General features: G+C 48.1%; 9 protein-coding genes and 2 non-coding genes; 6 read left to right on the top strand and 5 right to left on the bottom strand.

Moving 5' to 3' along the window:
* CNAG_03314 overlaps window positions 1–1,108 on the top strand; it is a 3,427-nt gene extending 2,319 nt beyond the window's left edge. The window contains exons 4-7 of the mRNA XM_012195784.1: window positions 17–186; window positions 253–348; window positions 402–570; window positions 620–1,108. In XM_012195784.1, the coding sequence (XP_012051174.1) occupies window positions 17–186; window positions 253–348; window positions 402–570; window positions 620–802 (618 nt within the window). In that variant the 3' untranslated portion in view covers window positions 803–1,108.
* An 89-nt stretch (window positions 1,109–1,197) lies between these two features.
* Window positions 1,198–3,162, bottom strand: CNAG_03313. Of its 2 annotated transcripts, XM_012195520.1 has the most exons (3): window positions 3,052–3,162; window positions 2,689–2,989; window positions 1,198–2,635 (listed from the first exon to the last, which is right to left on the bottom strand). In XM_012195520.1, exons 1-3 carry the CDS (start codon window positions 3,097–3,099, stop codon window positions 1,251–1,253), a joined length of 1,734 nt encoding a protein of 577 aa, XP_012050910.1. In that variant the 5' UTR covers window positions 3,100–3,162; the 3' UTR covers window positions 1,198–1,250. The 2 variants fall into 2 exon arrangements, with proteins under 2 accessions (XP_012050910.1, XP_012051172.1); XM_012195782.1 differs by having other exon boundaries at window positions 2,689–3,162.
* A 263-nt stretch (window positions 3,163–3,425) lies between these two features.
* CNAG_03312 (hypothetical protein) lies at window positions 3,426–4,700 on the top strand. XM_012195781.1 has 3 exons: window positions 3,426–3,940; window positions 3,987–4,062; window positions 4,114–4,700. Exons 1-3 carry the CDS (start codon window positions 3,553–3,555, stop codon window positions 4,592–4,594), a joined length of 945 nt encoding a protein of 314 aa, XP_012051171.1. The 5' UTR covers window positions 3,426–3,552; the 3' UTR covers window positions 4,595–4,700.
* A 23-nt stretch (window positions 4,701–4,723) lies between these two features.
* Window positions 4,724–6,802, top strand: CNAG_03311 (hydroxymethylglutaryl-CoA synthase). XM_012195780.1 has 8 exons: window positions 4,724–4,902; window positions 4,960–5,057; window positions 5,108–5,136; window positions 5,185–5,541; window positions 5,590–5,654; window positions 5,705–6,001; window positions 6,052–6,465; window positions 6,522–6,802. The coding sequence occupies exons 1-8, from the start codon at window positions 4,828–4,830 to the stop codon at window positions 6,657–6,659; spliced, it is 1,473 nt and encodes a 490-aa protein (XP_012051170.1). The 5' UTR covers window positions 4,724–4,827; the 3' UTR covers window positions 6,660–6,802.
* CNAG_03310 (nicotinamide N-methyltransferase) lies at window positions 6,746–7,968 on the bottom strand. XM_012195779.1 has 4 exons: window positions 7,825–7,968; window positions 7,628–7,767; window positions 7,220–7,559; window positions 6,746–7,156 (listed from the first exon to the last, which is right to left on the bottom strand). Exons 1-4 carry the CDS (start codon window positions 7,903–7,905, stop codon window positions 6,815–6,817), a joined length of 903 nt encoding a protein of 300 aa, XP_012051169.1. The 5' UTR covers window positions 7,906–7,968; the 3' UTR covers window positions 6,746–6,814.
* A 182-nt stretch (window positions 7,969–8,150) lies between these two features.
* On the top strand, window positions 8,151–9,006 carry CNAG_03309 (pre-mRNA-splicing factor CWC21). XM_012195778.1 has 2 exons: window positions 8,151–8,215; window positions 8,267–9,006. The coding sequence occupies exons 1-2, from the start codon at window positions 8,178–8,180 to the stop codon at window positions 8,844–8,846; spliced, it is 618 nt and encodes a 205-aa protein (XP_012051168.1). The 5' UTR covers window positions 8,151–8,177; the 3' UTR covers window positions 8,847–9,006.
* A 186-nt stretch (window positions 9,007–9,192) lies between these two features.
* CNAG_12755 lies at window positions 9,193–10,657 on the top strand. Its single transcript, XR_001046064.1, has 4 exons — window positions 9,193–9,436; window positions 9,495–10,159; window positions 10,222–10,331; window positions 10,392–10,657. It is a non-coding gene; the product is annotated as a hypothetical RNA (non-coding RNA).
* Window positions 10,658–10,916: 259 nt separating this feature from the next.
* CNAG_03308 (hypothetical protein) lies at window positions 10,917–14,840 on the top strand. XM_012195777.1 has 4 exons: window positions 10,917–11,974; window positions 12,020–14,308; window positions 14,362–14,463; window positions 14,520–14,840. Exons 1-3 carry the CDS (start codon window positions 11,103–11,105, stop codon window positions 14,420–14,422), a joined length of 3,222 nt encoding a protein of 1,073 aa, XP_012051167.1. The 5' UTR covers window positions 10,917–11,102; the 3' UTR covers window positions 14,423–14,463; window positions 14,520–14,840.
* CNAG_12754 lies at window positions 11,919–14,474 on the bottom strand. The gene has a single exon (XR_001046063.1). It is a non-coding gene; the product is annotated as a hypothetical RNA (non-coding RNA).
* Window positions 14,841–14,859: 19 nt separating the features above from the next.
* Window positions 14,860–15,953, bottom strand: CNAG_03307 (hypothetical protein; the record flags this gene model as incomplete). XM_012195776.1 has 3 exons in its annotated part: window positions 14,860–15,391; window positions 15,459–15,858; window positions 15,909–15,953. The coding sequence occupies 2 exons, from the start codon at window positions 15,951–15,953 to the stop codon at window positions 15,487–15,489; spliced, it is 417 nt and encodes a 138-aa protein (XP_012051166.1). The 3' UTR covers window positions 14,860–15,391; window positions 15,459–15,486.
* Window positions 15,954–16,100: 147 nt separating this feature from the next.
* CNAG_03306 (vesicle transport through interaction with t-SNAREs 1) lies at window positions 16,101–17,413 on the bottom strand. XM_012195775.1 has 7 exons: window positions 17,382–17,413; window positions 17,238–17,329; window positions 17,128–17,186; window positions 16,956–17,066; window positions 16,633–16,890; window positions 16,522–16,583; window positions 16,101–16,462 (listed from the first exon to the last, which is right to left on the bottom strand). The coding sequence occupies exons 1-7, from the start codon at window positions 17,396–17,398 to the stop codon at window positions 16,372–16,374; spliced, it is 690 nt and encodes a 229-aa protein (XP_012051165.1). The 5' UTR covers window positions 17,399–17,413; the 3' UTR covers window positions 16,101–16,371.
* Window positions 17,414–17,415: the final 2 nt, after the last annotated feature.

Genomic DNA, 17,415 nt, shown 5'->3' with positions numbered 1-17,415 from the left:
GACGGATTTTGAACAGGAGGAAGATGTTCAGAAATCGCTCAAACACGAGATTTGGTCGTCGACCGTTCTCGGCAATAAACGTCTGGATGCTGCTTACAGAGAAACGGCAAACAAGGGTCCAGTATACTTGTTCTTCAGCGTCAATGGGTCTAGGCATTTTTGCGGTGTAGCCGAAATGACAACGCCGTGAGTCTTGAGCCTGCCTTGGAATCATTTCTTCAAAGTCATACATGGTACTGACCTCCTACGTAGTGTGGATGAGACAAAGACGTCCAAAGTATGGGCACAGGACAAGTGGAAGGGTATCTTTGAAGTCAAATGGATCTTTGTCCGTGATGTTCCCTCAGCGTACGTTTGATTGCTCTATGGCTATACTGCTCCTGCTTATATACCCGCTGTAGCGCCCTTCGACACATCCGACTGACCAACACACCCGAATGCAAACCTATCACCAACTCGCGCGACACGCAAGAATTGCCCTACGAAGCCGGTGTAGAGGTACTACGAATATTTTTGGACCACCAGACCAAGAGCAAAACTAGTCTGTTGCAAGATTTTGCTTATTATGAGGTTTGTCTTTTTTTTTTTGGCTTCTGTATCGTACTGACGGATGTTATAGCAACTTTCTGTAAATCGCCAAAGCCAAAGCTCTCCCCAGAATGGCAGCAGTCAGAACCAACAGCCGTCCTCATATCAGCAGTTTCAACATAAGCCAGGGAACGCTTCTGCTCCTCCGATGAGCATTAACCTTTCTGGTTCAACTATTCCTCCTGTTCCGCCCATCCCTGATAAATTCCGATAAATTCGAATCCGTTTTACTTTATCAGTCTTCGTGTTTTTTTACCGATTGGAACGACCTTGCAATGAACAATACGAACGTTCGGGAAACCAAATCTGGGTAATAATATTCTGGCAAACTTTTACCGAACAAGAACAATTAATGGATAAAAAGAAGGAACATTATACGTGAACAAAATGCATTGATTCAAAGTGACATGTGGGAAATGGGGAAAGCAGTACATGGGTCTCTTATTATAGAGCTGGATATGTATTTGTGCGTGTAGCTATCGAATTATGTGGTGAGATGTATAAGATATCTCAAATTTGTCAAAAGTTTTCAAGGAGCTGAGTCAACATGTGACTTGATACATGACAGCAGTTATAACGAATTATACTTGACAAACGTGATTAAAGGTAATAATATACAGTTCTACTAGGATACAGGTAAGTAACACCACCTATAGTCATGATTATGCTCGCAATTTTCTCCTCATATCCTTTGCCCATGACTTGAATTTTTTGTCCTCACCCTCCTTCTCCATCGGCGCCAGAAGATTCAATCTCAGCTCAACCTTTGATAGATCCGCACCATCATTCGTCCCTCGATAGATTGATCTCGAAACTTTAGGGGTTATATGATCATTCTTGTTGTCATAAATGATTGGCTCTAGCGAAAAGGGGTTGGTGAAGGAAGTAATTAAAATTCGAGGAGTGAGAGTCTTGGAAGGAGGTTCAGGCCATACCCATTTTTCAGCCTCTGACACAGCTTGCCAAACGTCTTCTGTGTCCTCCTCCTCCTTTTCTCTCTCGGTTGAAAGAGAGCTGAAAGTGAGGACATCACTGTCCGGTGTAAGAATGTAGGGCGCGCAGTCGGGAGGGAAACAAATGACCCGACTTCGCTTTTCCTTCTTCTCAGCACGGATGATTCGTTGATGCGATTTTGGTGGCCTGGGTGGAATGGGTGCTCCTGATGCGTCTGACGCCATCCCATGCTCCCGCATAGTAGACGCCGTGGGAGTTTCGGGACGGGGAGTGACTGCTGGGACAGGTTCGAAACCAGACCGTTTAGGTTTGATAACTAATGGCGGCCAACAATGAATATCTTCTGCTTTAAGGGAGTTTCGAATATTGGTAGGTTTATTAGGAGCAGTCATGTTCAGCGACTGAATGCGAGGGGAGCGCACAAGAGAGGAAGAGCGAATGCGCGTTTTGTGAATAGGCTGGACAGGCCGTTTATGGGATGCAAGGTAAGTGCCGAGTGGGGCTGAACCACGGCGCATCTGTAGAGCGACGGAGAGGTATGTTTTTTTCGAGTCAGAGCCGTCTCCTCTGTCAACGTCCAAACCAGACAAAGACCTTTTCAATCCCTCAGGTCCAACCGATCGCTTAGAGACCTTCATGTTGGGTGCAGATCTTGATTGCATGAGCTTTGACGATCCCTCAGGCCAACATCGAAGTGCCCAGCTGCCTTCAGGAGCCACATCGAGATCTTTGGGTGTCTCGGGGATAGAATGAAGGGGCGCCGCTGGACGACAGATCGATGTGGTTGGACTTCGAAATGCTCGATAGCGCTTGGAAGAGGATGTTGGAACAGTAGACGTTCGCTGTGGAGCGATGGGTAATACAGGAGGTTGGGATTTTGAGAGAGTAGGAGGAGCTTCGGCGGGTGCTGTGGTAAGAGATGCACTCCTTGCCATAGGGGCGTAGCCCGGCAAGTCTGGTGGAGCCGTGTGAGCAAAGTTGAGGGGAGGGCGGGAAGGAGCGGCGTCTAAGGATGCTCGGCGCTGAGTGAAAGGGTGCTTGTTGTACGGCTGCCATGTTCCGGCAGAGACGGATCTCGATTGTTGCGATCGGGCTAAACATGTTAGTTGGATGAACGGCGGCCCTTCGGGAAGTGAGAAAGCTCACCGAGTCTGGCCTCTCTCGCCTTGGTACCAGCATGGATGGAGCCAACTTCAATCGCATCCAAAATGGAAGACGGGAACGCGTCTTGAGCAATGAGATCGCTAAGGTCTGTATCTGTAATGAAGCTTGTGGATCGACGAGCAGTATCTGCTGGCTTCTTAGCAGGCATGCCTGGCAAGAAGTTGATCTGCTGATCGTCTTCTTCATCGCTGCAGCCTGGAAGGGCCATGATAGGAATGGTAGGCGAGTCGTCCAGTGCTGGGATTTCTTGCTCGAAAATAAATGAGTCGCACATGGTGCTCATCTTTCGGTATAGAGGCGTTACGTTGAGAGCTGAGTGATGAGTTTGTGGTGGGAAGGGCTTACGAGATTCGAAAGGTGGCGTTGCTTATAGAGGGGATGTTTGGAATACATGGACTCTTCATTCTTGTTTCATCCATTCAGGCTCTTTGTCCCCCTCCTCCCTCTCCTTCTGGCATATTAAACTTACCAGGTGGAGGGACACAACTGACAAGAAGGAGAGACGCGTCCAGTGGGCTCGTCTTAAATTAGTGTTATCCAGGGCGTTACAAGACATGTGCCTGGCCGTATAATTTAGCGCGTCTTATTATTAATTCCTCATTAACATAGGCCCGCTAAATTTGCCATTTTCTTTAATTAACTTGTATTTAGGCTCGCTGTGGCTAATGTCGGAACCAAATATTCAGGCATCTTCAGTGACAAGTTCATTTATCAGGTTACACAAACTCGAGATCGGACTTGCAGGCTCCAGCTCTTCATTAATCTTTCATTAAACAGTCCGGCCGATAATCTACAAACCCGGCTCGCGGCTTTTCTACATTCTACATTTTCCACCGTCGTCCCATAATGAGTCCCAACTCTTCTCATTCTTCTTCAGCTGGTGGCTCCAGTCGCGGTTCAAGCCCTTTCAGCAGGGCTCATACGCCAGATGCCGAGGCCTTGGAAGCGTATGAGCAACTCATGGCCTCACTTATCCCTCCGTCTACCTTACCTCGGCCACCTACTCCACTTCTGACGTCGAAGCTTACGCTCAATGAAGATGAGGCAGACGAGGATAGCGTGATGGGTGAAAATGGTGTCAAAAGGCCAATGACGAAAGCCGAGAAGCAAAATGCGAAAAAGAAGAGACGGAAGGAGCGAGAGAGGGCTGCAAGGATGGAAGCGGAGGCGGCTACCAAGACAGCGGAGGAGGGCATTGAGACTGAACAAAATAGGACAAAAGATTCAGTAGTTGGTAGGTAACATTGCTATCGTGCAGCTATCATTCTGACTTGTTACAGAGTTTCGATTATTTTCTTCTTGTCCTATCAAGCCAATTTCCCTTCTGCCAGCCTCTGAGGATTATCCCATACCTTTGTAAGTCCATAGACCTATCAGTCGAAGCTCATGCTAATGCCCGATCATCAGAAATCCAAGGCATCTTCCGCTCCCAGAGGTAAAACTGCAAAACATACGGAAAGCCGCTACTGAAGCTGCGGTGAAATTTCCTGCCCTTGGAGGACCATCTTGCACACATGAGCGGTGGACACGAAAGAACATTTCCCCTCGCGAGGTTTTGCTTGAATCATCATCCGGTGAAGACGCACCATGCATGTTCATTGGCGTTTCCCCTCGCCCTCTAGCCCCACACGCAGATTCGGCAACCATTTCCTCGAATGGAAAATGCATTCCGGTTGTACCGCTCAAAACTTCAGAAATACGTACGAAACCATCGTTGGCCATGAAACGAACCCGCCGAGGCCGCCGTCACAAGACTATCGCAGCGCCGCGTTTCTGGGCCCCGCCAGTTGGAGTAGGTGGCAAAGCTCGAGGATACGCGTTTGGATATCGCGACAGCAGGGAGGGGCGACGAGAAGGAGGGTGGCATGGATATTTGCGAAATAAGTAATGTTGTATAGCAATGTAATCCCGTGTTGTAATGGTTGTGGAAAAAAAAAAAAGGTTGAAGTGGGTGCCTGGCGGATGCACCGACCTATCGTCCGACTTTTGTTCCTTTCCCCCAAAATAACCAAGCGCGCAGGAATTTATCAAAAACATTCCCTGTTTCTTCTTCTTTTCCGCATCTTGCTCTATAGCACTCTACACTCCTTACCAACTCCCATATTCCCCATTCCACCAAAAATGTCCAACTTTGACATCCCCGCTAGGCCCAGCAACGTCGGTATCCTCGGCATGGAGATGTACTTCCCCAAGAGGGTGAGTGTCGCCACCATCAGCTTACTCTCCTTCTGCAGCTAATTTCGGCGCGTTTAGTGCATTTCTGAGGAACAGCTCGAAGAGTTCGACGGTGTTGCCAAGGGAAAGTACACTATTGGTTTGGGTATGGGCCACATGGCTTTCACCGACGACAAGTGAGTTTTTCAAGTAATCGCGATGGTCAAAATAGCTGACAGTGCAACAGAGAAGACATCAACTCCGTCGCTTTGACCGGTAAGCCCAAAGTGTAGGCACTGATGAAACAATACTAACATTTTGCAGTCGTTTCTTCTCTTCTTAAAAAGTACAATGTCGACCCCAGGTCCATCGGTCGCTTGGACGTTGGTACCGAGACCCTCATCGACAAGTCCAAGTCTACCAAAACTCTTCTTATGAATCTCTTCGCCGAGTCTGGTAACACCGACATTGAGGGTATCGACTCCAAGAACGCTTGCTACGGATCTACCGCCGCCCTTTTCAACGCTGTCAACTGGATTCAGTCTGAAAGCTGGGACGGAAGGAATGCCATTGTCATGTGCGGCGACATTGCCATTTACAAGGAGGGAAGTGCTAGGCCTGTGGGTGGCATGGGTGCTTGTGCCATGTTGATCGGTCCCGATGCGCCTTTGGTGCTTGAGCGTGAGTGCTAGCCAGCCCAAAAAGATATTGTTGCTAACGTATTTGCAGCCGTGCACGGTACTTATATGGCCAACACCTGGGACTTCTACAAGCCTGACCTTTCCGCGGAATACGTATGTGCAATCATCTTACGTCGTACAATAGGTCACTGACGCTGTTGTAGCCCACTGTTGACGGTCCCTTGACCATTGCTGCTTACCTCGGTGCCCTCGACAACGCTTACTCCACTTACGTCCAGAAGGCTGAGGCTTCCCAGGCTCGTGCCGCCAAGAAGCTCTCTCTTGCCTCTGTGACCGCTGCCGTTTCCGAGGTTGCTAACGGTATCGTTGGAGCCGTCAATGGTCACGCTAACGGCACTGCTGAGATCAAGGAGGACGGTATCGCCAAGTTTGACTATGTCTGCTTGCACAGCCCTTACGGCAAGCTCGTCCAGAAAGGTCACGCCCGTATGTTCTACAACGTAAGTCAATGCACATCGTTCGATCTGTATGGAACTCATGCTTTTATTAGGATTACCTCCGAAACCCCTCTCATCCCGCTTTCGCCAACGTTCCTGAGAACGTCAAGTCCCTTGACAAGACCAAGACTTATACCGACAAGGTTATTGAGAAGACTTTTATTGGTATCGCTGGCGACCATTACAAGTCTGCTGTTACCCCTGGCAAGGACTGTGTCTCTCGATGCGGTAACATGTACACTGCTTCTCTTTACGGTGCCCTCGCCTCTGTCGTCTCTTCCGCTCCCGAAGGTATCGAGATTGGCAAGCGAATCGGCATGTACGCCTTTGGTTCTGGCTGTGCCGCTTCTTTCTACGTTCTTAAGGTCAACGGCTCTACCAAGGAAATTGCGGACAAGTTAAACTTGAAGGCGAGATTGGCTGCTATGGACGTCAGGCCTTGTCAGGAATATGTCGATGCCCTCAAGGTAACTATTCATGTTTATTTCTTGTTGGTGAGAATGATTGACTGATGGTATCATAGCTCCGAGAAGAGAACCACAACGCTGTCAAGTACACTCCTCAAGGTTCCCTTGACAACATTTGGCCCGGTGCATACTACCTCGAGGGCGTTGACGATCTCTATCGACGAACTTATCTTCAAAAGCCTGAGTCTGCCTGAAGGTAGAGCGTATCGTTTGTTATAGAGGATTATCTTGAAATGTGGCTTGACGGACAATCGTTTGGTTGCTTTTAGGGATTTCACATGTAGTTTATATACCCAGTGCATAATGAATATCATTGGCATAGTTTGGCAAATGTGTGTTGAAAACATGACTACAATGAAATTGTTGAAGGTTTCTCTCCCCTCTCTTCGCCATCCCTTATTCTCCAAGCTCGCCAACCGTGCACAGTACCCCTAACTCTTTTGTCTCCGGGATCATCTTCGAACATTGCACCCGCCCATTCTTCTACAACCTTTTCATACGCCCATCCGTTTCCTGATTCTGCGAGACGTGGGAAAAAGGCCATATCAGCATGGGCAAGGTGAGGTCGGTGGTGGGTAAAGAAGACAAGGATAGAGGGTTCAGTTAGGGGCGCCGAGGGATTGGAGGGGTCGTATGACTGTGTGGATGAAGAAGTTAATGTAGCCTCGACTGTTTTGATCAAGGCGTCATGCTTTTTGTCAAGGTTAGTAAACAAAATAAAATTATACAGTACAAGATGAAAAAAATGACGTACTTGGGAATGGTTGAAGACAAGATCACTCAGAATTAGAAGATCATACTTTTGACCTTTGGGGAGATGATCTAGCAAAAGATCGACAGATTGGCCCCATACATGCCCATCAACAGCTATTCTCTCCCTTTCCTCCTCTTCAAGGTTGACGTCGACATTGAATCGAAGGTTATCTAGCAGTCCCTCGTCGGAATAATCTGTAACGACGACCCTGGAGCTGCCTGCAAGGGCACACACAATAGAGGGTAGACCGGCACCTGCACCGAGTTCAAGAACATGGCGAGATTGGGTGATTTGTGGTGTTCGAAGCAGATATGTGCTTAATGTGCGAGCAGTGTTCCAGCTATATCAAACAAAAAAGTGTGCTGATTGATTAGCATTTGTAGTCTCATTGAACATGCGATGACTTGCAGATGATGGCCCCAGAGAGGATGACTGCCGACTAGTCTCAGAATCAATGCTTTGCGATGATCGGGCACATCAAAGTCAATGTCCTCTGGTATATCGTAGCTTGCAAAGGAAAATGGAGGCGGCAAAGGTGATTCGGGCTCCTACTTGGGCAGAAGATTGGAAAGTGGAAAATATGTAAACAAATGGGGAGAGCGTACCGGAAGAAGGTCGTCAAGGCCAAAGAAATTCTCCTCATCCTCGTGGGATCCTTCTGATGCTACTCTGGGGTCTTGAGGCATTTCTGTGGGAATACGAAATAGGAATTATCAAGACCCGGTCCCTGAGTTATGCGAGGATACAGCGTTTGAAACTGAACGAAGACAACTTTTTGAGATGGCAGGGGGTTGCCTCCACTTCGGGCGACGGCCCCCCCACCTGTACCAAAATACCTCCGCCACAGGCGGATATCGCCGATACTCCGCCTCTCGCCACCCGCCGGTCTTCTTCACTTGACGCACTGAATGGATTTACGTATAACCAAACCACAACACCCCACAGTAAACATCAAAAAATGTACGGCAATGTAGGTCTTGCGACCGCTCGAGGAAGGTGTGTACGGTGTATTCAAATCCAAAGGTACCTATTACTGACACCTTTTAGTGGTACAAACGGTTATGTCACCCGCAACACTGCTCATCTCCGTATCCGAGAAGGTCCACCCGGCGGCCAGCCGTATGGCTACGGCTATGACGCGCTGCTCGAATCTGTGTCCAAACCGCCTATCCACCGTGCACCTGACCAAGGTATCTTGGAGCATGAACGCAAGCGACGTGTTGAAGTCAAGGTCATGGAGCTTCGAGATGAATTGGAAGAAAAGGGCATGGAGGAGGATGATATCGAAGAAGAATGCTCTAGACTGAGGCAAAAGTTGATGGCTCAGCCTGATAAATTTGCAGGGCGAGGATTGGATACGCACTCTCTCGCGGCGGCCAAGGAAGTTGAAATGAGTAGATTACAGAGGGCATTGGGTGTATCCGTCAGTCACGAAGAAGGTCGGGCTTTCAAGAGAGAGACTGAAGAGGAAAAGGCAGCCAGATTAGCAAAAAGGGAAGAAAGGGAGAGAGAGAGGATTGAGGCTGCCGTGGCTCGAGAGAGGGAGAATGAGAAGAGGAAACGAGAGTGGGAGGAGAAGGAGAGGTTGAGAAGAAGAGAAGAGTATAAGAGGAGAAGGAGAGATTGAGAAGAAGGGGAAAGTACGGGAGGTTAGTTCTGTGAACAAACTCTACGTAATTACCATTATTGTGCTCTGCATCCAATAAAATTGCATATACAGCCTCAAGGATGTCAAATTGAGCAACCGAAGCTTTTGGACGCTGGCAAACGCTCGAGTTGCAGTGTGCAGACAGAACTGTAATCCCCCAACCACAAGAAAAGGACGGCCTGTATGTTTTGGAACCTGGCAACATTTTACATTCAATGTAAGAACTGGACCGAAAGAAGTGGGTGATATGATCTGAAAAACGGACGGCTTATCGGGGTAAGATGATAAAGGAAGTCAAAATTAGTGGCACGGCCGGTGTCTGCTCGCTGGTACTATCATTGAGCTGTTGACCAACCGTTTTTGCGAAGTGATGTTTCGAAAGGGTCTTCCTTTCTGATGTGGCTGGCGTTGGCAGATATTTGGTGGAGGCTTGGTACCTATTTTGAGTGACTTGACTTATATCTCTTTCAAGGAACGACTGACTCCAAAACCTAGAAAGAAACTTGCGAGGAGATATGGGAATCAGATGGCGAGGCCAAGATTAAGGATGATCTCATAGGACCTCCTGCGTCAGTATCGTCGGTTATCTATTGTTCTCGCTGTAGTAACAAGCTATAAAACATACAGACCTGCAGCTTAAGGTACAGGGAAGGTTATCTGGCTCGATAATATGAAAGAGATTCATCAGATCACTTCTCTCTTGCTACTTCGGATACCATTGCTCGGTGAGTAATGCTGTTAGAACATCCAATTCCGAAAGCTGATTGGTATGACTAACCACTGCTGTTCCGGCTCCTACAACCACCACTGTCGCCTACGCCGCGGCATCGGCCATCCCGCATTTTTGGCGACGAATGGCCTCAAAGTTGCAGACGTGCAAGCCAATGGCGGGCCGATTGATCCATTGCTTGGCTATTTCCAAAGATAACAGCAGCTGGCCAGCGCTGACCATAGCTGCCAGTGTCAGGCAAGACTTGAGTGAAGCTTCATTCGCCGACTTCACCATCTACGATTCGGATCCTCGGAGTACATCAGCTATTCAGAAGTTGTGGACTTTTGGCCCAGAAATTTCGAAAGCACTGGAAAATGGTTTATTACTAAATAAGAATTCTGTGCAGGTTACGCGGGTGAATTGGGCATGGCTTGATAAATCGTAGCAGTGACAGCATTAGCGGCGAAAAATTTATTAGTGGGAGTGGCTGTAGCGCAGATCGTACATCTTGGAGAACGCAGGTGTCTGGTGATTGATACGTCGATCGCCACCAGAGCGGATATTTCTAGCGACGATGAAGGTTGGTATAAGTTCAACGCAAAGCTTGCACGCCAGCGCAAGCTAATGTCGCATGCCGTACAGTGGTCTGGATGAAAGGGAGGTTGAGCACACCTCAGGCCATGTATATATCACTGGTAATCCTGATATTGTACTGAGCGTTGGGCAATATTATTCGGTTAATATCTTCGAAGGTACAGATCAGGAATCGCTCCTAAATTTCAGTTGGTTCCACGACGCTGAATTATTGACAGGGCCACAGTTCGAAATCCGACTGGTCATGGATCTAGTGACAATATCACTATCAATATCAGCAAACTCAAGCCAAGCTCCAGGTATCTGTACCATCTTAACTTGTTGACAGGCTACCTTCACACAATTTATTGAGGAACGCAATCCGATGATAATCGTTGGTTAACATGAAGATGTTAATTCTTCCGGAATTCCTTTCTTTTCCCTTGACTTTCATTTCGCTATCAGTATTACTTAATGTTCTTGTCATATGCATTGAGCAATAAGCTCTCCACTGCGTTTTGTCCGGCCTGCCTGTCGTCCTTCACCCCTCACATCCGAAATCGCGACGCGTCAACGTGCCTTGTTATTACGTAAGTAAACAAGGGAACCAGATCAGTGCCAGGCACTGGTCTCCGGAGAATTTACGCGTCTGCTTTGATGCAGCAGAGAGTCACCTTTGGTTGGCTGACGAGGACCGCCGTGTCACGCTGCTCGCTGTGCTCTTTTTACGCGTCACTCTTTTCACCTCTTCTCTTCCTTCACCATTGCTCAACATTATACTTTCCTTTCTTTCCTCACCCTCGCCTCCCCAGCCATCTGCCACCATCTCGGTCTCGACGACCTGGCGTAGTCTTCAGCAGCTGCTGGCTCTTTGACAGAGCATCGCCCATTCTCAGTAGCGTGTACCCATCTCCCCATCTCTCAACTCCGACAAATCCTCTGTCAGCGACATGTTCTTTGCGGCTCTCATCCTTTCCCTTCTCTCGACCACCTGGGCTGCGCCCGGCCTGGTATATCCTCTACAAGATCAACTACCTCCTGTTGCGCGAGTCGGCTCAGAGTTCACATTCGACCTCTTACCCGGTACCTTCAACTCAACTTCCTCCATTTCCTACACGACTTCCACACTCCCCTCATGGCTCAGATGGGACTCTCCTACTCTTTCTTTTTATGGTACACCTGCCTCAAGTGATCAGGGGCAAGGAGTTATTACCGTCACTGCAACAGATTCATCGGGATCGACGCGATCAAATTTCACGCTCCTTGTGACAAATTACTCTGTCCCCGCCGTCCATCAGTCATTCTACACCCAAATCAGACAACCAAATTTACACGATATTTCATCAGCAACCATTCTTCCGGAGGGTACTGGTGTGTCTATCCCCCCTTGGTGGTCTTTTTCTTTGGGTTTTCAGCCCGATACCTTTAGACTGTCCAACGATGACAACAATAACGGCAGGCTCTACAATGGCGCCCATGTCCGAGGCACTGCCGGCCTTCCTTCATGGCTTCAATTTGATAACGAGACATTCACATTCACAGGTATTGCTCCCGGTGAAGGGACCTACACTGTCGTCGCGACCGGTACAGATTTCTGGGGCTATACTGGCGCCCAGACAAGTTTCATAATCGAAGTTGGACAAGGCGAATCCATTGAGCTCGCAAAGGATTACAACTTTACCGGCGTGCAGACTATCGCCAAGGGCGCAGTTGATTATACGCTGGACCTGAACGGAATTTTGGTTGGGAATGAGACGGCTACTAAAGATGAATTGTATATCACGATGGCTAGTGATGAATACGATTGGCTATCCTTTAACAGGTGAGTATCTTATAGTTATTTTGTACGCGTCTAATAGGTATATAGCGACGCCAATGTGTTGTCTGGTACCGTCCCCGACTCTTATCAAAATGGTACAACCACCCCTCTTTCGATTCCCCTGAACATCGCGTCAAGCAACTCGTCCAACACCCTCTCAGTGATAGCTTGGATCTCCGTCGATATCGCACCTTACTTCTTTTCCACGTACAACCTTCCAAATATCACCATTTCACCTTCAAAAGAAATTTCTTTCGATATTTCGCCGTACCGTACAAACAGTTCAGCCGACATCAACGCCACCGTCACACCTACGGACGCTGCCAGCTGGTTGATTTTTCACACGGAAAACTTGACCCTGGAAGGCACCGCGCCCACCAGTCCAAAGTACAATCAAGTGTCAGTTGTCTTTGAGGCCGTAGTTGGCAAGCTTGCGGCTACAACTACCCTCAGTGCCAACATTACTGGTATCTCTGACACGTCCGAATCCACTGGTACGGCCGCTGTTCCTACTTCCACCGGCTCGAACACTCCTCATCACGGCGGTCTCTCCACAGGCGGTAAAATTGCGCTCGGTGTCGTTTTTGGTATCCTGGGGCTGCTCATCCTTCTTGCGCTTCTCTGGTTCTTCTGTTGTCGCCGCCGTCGAAATAATAAGAACGAGGAGGAAGATGAGAAAGGGCCTCGTGCATCGGCTCCTGACTTGGGCGACCCCTTCCGTAGAAGCTACGGTCTTGCTCATACTCAAGGTGCTCCTGTCAGCACCATCGGCTACTCTGACACTACGGCTGTCACTAATAGAAGCCCGGCCTCGCTCAGTAGCAATGCCACTGCCGTCGAGAAGCCTCACCGTATGGACGGAATGAAGGGTATCATCCATTGGGACGAAAATGGTGAAGAGCACCTGGCCCAGAACCCTGATTTCTCTCAGGACTTTGTTGGTTACCCAGACGTCATCGCCACGGAAGATCCCATTGATGAATCAAGGGCAGATATGAGCTCTGACACCAGATCTATGATGTCTACTAGCTCAAGAGCAAGTTGGCAAAGCAAGTCAACTTTCCAATGGTCTTCCGGTGAAGGTACAGGTGAAGGATCAAGAAGATTTGGATCACAAGGTGAAGATGTTGAAAGAGCATCCTTGGGTGCGGTAGTAGGCAACGTTAGAATGCCAACAGCGGACAGTATTCCCCGTCCTCGAGCCGACTTCACTCCCAAGTATCCCCGCCACCAATCTCCTGCTATTCTCGCTCGCTTGACGGGTGATGATGCCAGTTCTCATGATTCATTTAGCGAATTTGATTCTTCTTATGACGGCATTCGAGACTCTTTCCAGAGTGGTTCCAACTTTGACGTCACCTCCGGCTTTGATGAAAACTCGATGATGGGTACCGGTTCAGTCTTTCACACTCAGTCACAGATGCACTCTCGCTCTGGCTCGGGTTCTTTGGGATTTGGTAGGAGCACATTGAGCCGAATTGGGGAGAGTACCGGATTCAAGTCAAGTGATACAGAGGCTGAAAGCGAAGAGCCAGCTGTCGTGTCCACAGCTCATCGAACTAGCTTTGACAACCGCCAGGACAGTCCTCGCATCCTAATCACTGATCGAGCTACTCGTGATAGCCAGGCCACGAGCGGGATGTTTGATGATGCAGAGGAGGCGTCTCGTCGTTCTATGATTGCCACCAACACTGGTCTCGGTTACCCCAATTCTGTCATCTACTTTGGCTCTCCCCAACCTCATATCGAAGGACTGGGCGCAGAACTGGAAGACGGCAAAGGCTACACATCTCAGCGTAGCTCTAATGTCCCTTCAGAATCTACCGCTCGAGCGTCTACTATTCGTGCCGTGCCCTTCCGTGAGAACCCTCTCTCACCATCCTTACCTCAAGCAAGCTCTTTTATCCGCCATCGTCGTACCAACACTGCTAGCTCCACCTCTGGTTCCCAGGGATCGGCTCGATTAGTTTCGGGCAGCAACGCTGGAGTCAGTACCGGGGCAAACGACGGACGAGTTTACGCCGCATCCAACGAAACATTCTCCATGCACCCCGCCATTCACCCGCCTCCGACCGTATCTCTTTCAGCCGCGACCTGGTCATCCAACCCTCCATCAACTTACCGTGCAGAAGTTGAAGGTGGCGGAAGTTTGCCGACGTGGTTACACTTTGATGCAAGAGAGCTGGAACTTTGGGGTGTTCCGCCATTAAGAGCGGTGGGAGAAACGACAACGGTGAGAATCTTGGAGAGATTACCGCGGGATGCGAGAAGAGCAGATCCAATGAGCTTCGGGTACGAACCACCGCAGGAAAAAGAGGTTGGAAGGGTCATCATTGAGTAAGTCTTGCTATCCGAGCGCTAGGATCGGGCATGGCTGACATGATGATCAGGGTGAATGACAAGACGAGGAGTCCGCAGTTTGCATTTGAGGGTTCACCGCATGCGCTGTAGACCATAAAATGGTAAAGTAGGAGGACGACGGAGAGAGTAGTGTAAGTTTTCCGTCCTCGCTCAATTTGTTGATATAAATGGCTAATGGTTGCCGCAGTCTTGAATGCTATTCCGACCCAATAGATTTGACCTCCGGGTGTGGTCATTAGTCTTGTAATAATCAGTAGTCTTATAAATCATTAATACTTTGCAATTTCGTTTCTTATTATCCCGCCTTTCTTGTTTCAATTTCTTCTTTACAAAAGTATCGTCATAGATTCGGCCGTGGTTTTGGGTATCTTTCATTAGACATAGGACAATTTTCCAACTGTTTGGAACGCTTTGCCGTTCTTCCAGCATTTTTAGCAATTGCAATACCAGGGTATGCACAAGAAAGAGAAAGTAGCATGTCAGTGTCTATGCGTGACGTTGTTTTAATCGTACAAACGAGATTAGGTCTTAGTACATTGAGTCCATGCGCCGCTAGAACCGCTTCCTTTTGGGTTTATAACCTTTGCCCAGTTGCGCTCAAACTGGTGGAGGAGAGAGCTATATACATACGATGAGGCAGTTACGAAGATAGGATCGAATCAGAAAGTGGTCAAAGCGGTCACTCTTATAATCAGTTAATGAAAGTGTCCTGGGGTACAATGAAGAATTCCGAAATCACAGCGATAATAGCAGCCTATACAGCATTGCGAAATATCATCTCGCTGTAGTCTTCCAACAGCTCCATGATAGAAAACGCACCTTGTAATCTTCAAAATTTGGATACTTTGCCCAGTCAACAGCCAACTTGAGTCTATCAGTATGATGGGACCTCATGTTGTTCTGCATAACATTACACATTCTGTAAGTCTCTAGGCATGCTTTGATGAGATGATTTCGGACTTCAGCACCAAACGAGTTGCCATCCTCGATGATGGGGGACTTCAAGCTCTAGCCAGAGTTTGAGATCCTGAGTCAGAATATGAAGGTCTTCGCAGCTCTCTATTTGTAAAAGAAATCAGATTGATGAGAAAGAACGATAACTAGAAAAAGACAAATTGAGACTCACTTTGAGAGAATTTTGATAAACATTCCAATTAAATCTTATTCACCTTCATAACTTCGAACCAATGCATCCCCACTCTTACTCCTTCGACTGTTTCCTCCTCCCCAAACACCTTTTTACCTTTGCCCACAATATCTTCAGGCATCACCGTCTTTTCAGCTGAGTCTGTCATACCGCTCTCAGACAGGTTGAGCTGTTTCAGAGCTTGAATTTGAGCCTCGGCGTCTACGGACAGTTGTGTTATGGCAGATTGTGTGAAGGAAGGTTCAAAGACTACATCTTTGTAAAAGACTGATGAGAGGTCATCTTCATATGCAATGAGTTTCTGGATGTGCTCAATCTTGCAAGGGAAAGAATTTTGGAGAATATCGATGGCTTGTTTTCGGCGAGCTGCTAAACGCTCCTGCTCAACTTCAGTATGTATGAGTGGGAAGAAGGAAATGGATGACATACTTGGAGGACTTGGGGCTGAGGGCGGTCCTTGAAGACATTGTCCATTTTAGGAAGTCCAACTTTGGGTGCCATCTCTTTTTCTCGTTATTCTTTCTGCTGTCTATTAGTAGCGAACAAGAATAAAAAAGCAGTAACGTCTTATATCAACTCGTCTCAATCAGGATATTGATCATTCCTAGACAAAGGGTTAATATACAAAGGAAGTCGCTTTTTCATGACCCTTTTCTCGAGACAGCTGGCCTACTTGATACCCCTACACATCCCTTTCAGGCTGATCTAGATATTATCGTGATCCCATAACATATTACAGCCGAAAAGTCTAAACAGTGCCTTGTGGGCAGCATACAACACAGTTTTGTCCTCAAGGAAACCTTTCCACTTTCCTCTGCAAACCGCACAAAGCGCCGCCGAAGTGGATGGTCAAATCAAAATTGTCCCAAAGGAGGCGAAATGGCGAAAATTGTTATCCAAAGAACTTGGAGTAGAGAACGAGGAGGATGAGCAGGACGAGGACGATGATGATACCTGCCGAGAGGAACTTTTGTTGGTACATCCTACGGTATAAATCAGTTTAAATGAGCGAAAATAAACCTGTTTACAAAGGTAAACCTACTTGAAAATCATCTTCTTGAGTGTACCCGCTGCTCGATCAATGGAAGAGTCCGCTTGGACAAGCTACAAAGGGTTAGTGGCAGGCATCTGGATGGGTGACATGGCAACTTGCTGTATCCCTAGTATTCTCCAATTGATCTCTCTGTCCTCTCAAATTCCTAAGGATTTCAGATCCAACGCCTTCAGTCTCCAATGCAATCCTGTGCGCATTATCGAGCCTGGTGGTGCCATCTTCAAGGGTCTGCGTGCCAGCCAATAGACGGGATCGAGTAGAGTAGGGTTCGGGGTCGTCGGTGTATGGGTCGTCTCCGTGGGCGAACCCAGGTCCGGAAAGGAGATCAGATCGTTGGGATTGGAGACGGAGGTCTTTCTACGAGAATGCTTTCAGATAAGGGCGTGAGGGTATTTATAACCAAAACGGCGCGTTAAACTTACAAGAGTCTTTTTGATTTTGTCAAGACTCTGCTTGGAGGCCGCAAGACGTCCTTGGTATGTTTGACGAATGGATGCGGGCATGGAAGGGAGTTCCACCTCCATCTGAGCAACCTGCACTTGCCATCAGATATACCACTCCATGTCATAGCGAAGTTAAAGAGCCCAAACTCACAATCTCTTCTGCCTCATCAATCTCCTCAGACACCCTTTTCAGTGCCGCCTTCCGTTGCTCTATACAAAAATGGTGAGATAGAGCGACACAGCCACATTCGTAGTGCTTACCTCCGGTGAGAGACTTGGCCTCGCCATCGAGCTTGCCCTTCAAGCTGCCAAAAAGTTGCTTGAGGTCTTCATCATAATTCTCAAAGAGTGCACTGCGAGCCATCAGCATCCATGTAGCCATGTAGCTACAAGACCTGTACGTACGTTGGTGAGCTGTCCATGGTTGGCGAATTGTGGT

The sequence above is a fragment of the Cryptococcus neoformans genome, chromosome 8 (genome assembly GCF_000149245.1).
Source record: "Cryptococcus neoformans var. grubii H99 chromosome 8, complete sequence".
Taxonomy (NCBI): Eukaryota; Fungi; Basidiomycota; class Tremellomycetes; order Tremellales; family Cryptococcaceae; genus Cryptococcus; species Cryptococcus neoformans.
The sequence above is the reverse complement of the archived record's forward strand: the minus strand, read 5'-3'. Positions and strand labels throughout refer to the sequence as shown.

Coding starts and splice junctions, on each gene's coding strand:
- CNAG_03313 (XM_012195520.1), bottom strand. CDS start 3,099: ATGTATTCCAAACATCCCCTCTATAAGCAACGCCACCTTTCGAATCTC. Junction 2,990..3,051: donor AACGCCACCTTTCGAATCTC/GTAAGCCCTTCC, acceptor CTATACCGAAAG/ATGAGCACCATGTGCGACTC. Junction 2,636..2,688: donor GGCGAGAGAGGCCAGACTCG/GTGAGCTTTCTC, acceptor TAACATGTTTAG/CCCGATCGCAACAATCGAGA.
- CNAG_03312 (XM_012195781.1), top strand. CDS start 3,553: ATGAGTCCCAACTCTTCTCATTCTTCTTCAGCTGGTGGCTCCAGTCGC. Junction 3,941..3,986: donor GACAAAAGATTCAGTAGTTG/GTAGGTAACATT, acceptor GACTTGTTACAG/AGTTTCGATTATTTTCTTCT. Junction 4,063..4,113: donor GAGGATTATCCCATACCTTT/GTAAGTCCATAG, acceptor CCCGATCATCAG/AAATCCAAGGCATCTTCCGC.
- CNAG_03311 (XM_012195780.1), top strand. CDS start 4,828: ATGTCCAACTTTGACATCCCCGCTAGGCCCAGCAACGTCGGTATCCTC. Junction 5,542..5,589: donor TGCGCCTTTGGTGCTTGAGC/GTGAGTGCTAGC, acceptor ACGTATTTGCAG/CCGTGCACGGTACTTATATG. Junction 5,655..5,704: donor CTGACCTTTCCGCGGAATAC/GTATGTGCAATC, acceptor ACGCTGTTGTAG/CCCACTGTTGACGGTCCCTT.
- CNAG_03310 (XM_012195779.1), bottom strand. CDS start 7,905: ATGCCTCAAGACCCCAGAGTAGCATCAGAAGGATCCCACGAGGATGAG. Junction 7,768..7,824: donor GCCTTGACGACCTTCTTCCG/GTACGCTCTCCC, acceptor CTGCCCAAGTAG/GAGCCCGAATCACCTTTGCC. Junction 7,157..7,219: donor TTGTCTTCAACCATTCCCAA/GTACGTCATTTT, acceptor CTTGACAAAAAG/CATGACGCCTTGATCAAAAC.
- CNAG_03309 (XM_012195778.1), top strand. CDS start 8,178: ATGTACGGCAATGTAGGTCTTGCGACCGCTCGAGGAAG. Junction 8,216..8,266: donor CTTGCGACCGCTCGAGGAAG/GTGTGTACGGTG, acceptor GACACCTTTTAG/TGGTACAAACGGTTATGTCA.
- CNAG_03308 (XM_012195777.1), top strand. CDS start 11,103: ATGTTCTTTGCGGCTCTCATCCTTTCCCTTCTCTCGACCACCTGGGCT. Junction 11,975..12,019: donor GATTGGCTATCCTTTAACAG/GTGAGTATCTTA, acceptor ATAGGTATATAG/CGACGCCAATGTGTTGTCTG. Junction 14,309..14,361: donor GTTGGAAGGGTCATCATTGA/GTAAGTCTTGCT, acceptor CATGATGATCAG/GGTGAATGACAAGACGAGGA.
- CNAG_03306 (XM_012195775.1), bottom strand. Junction 17,187..17,237: donor GGCCAAGTCTCTCACCGGAG/GTAAGCACTACG, acceptor ATTTTTGTATAG/AGCAACGGAAGGCGGCACTG. Junction 16,463..16,521: donor CTCAAGAAGATGATTTTCAA/GTAGGTTTACCT, acceptor TTTATACCGTAG/GATGTACCAACAAAAGTTCC.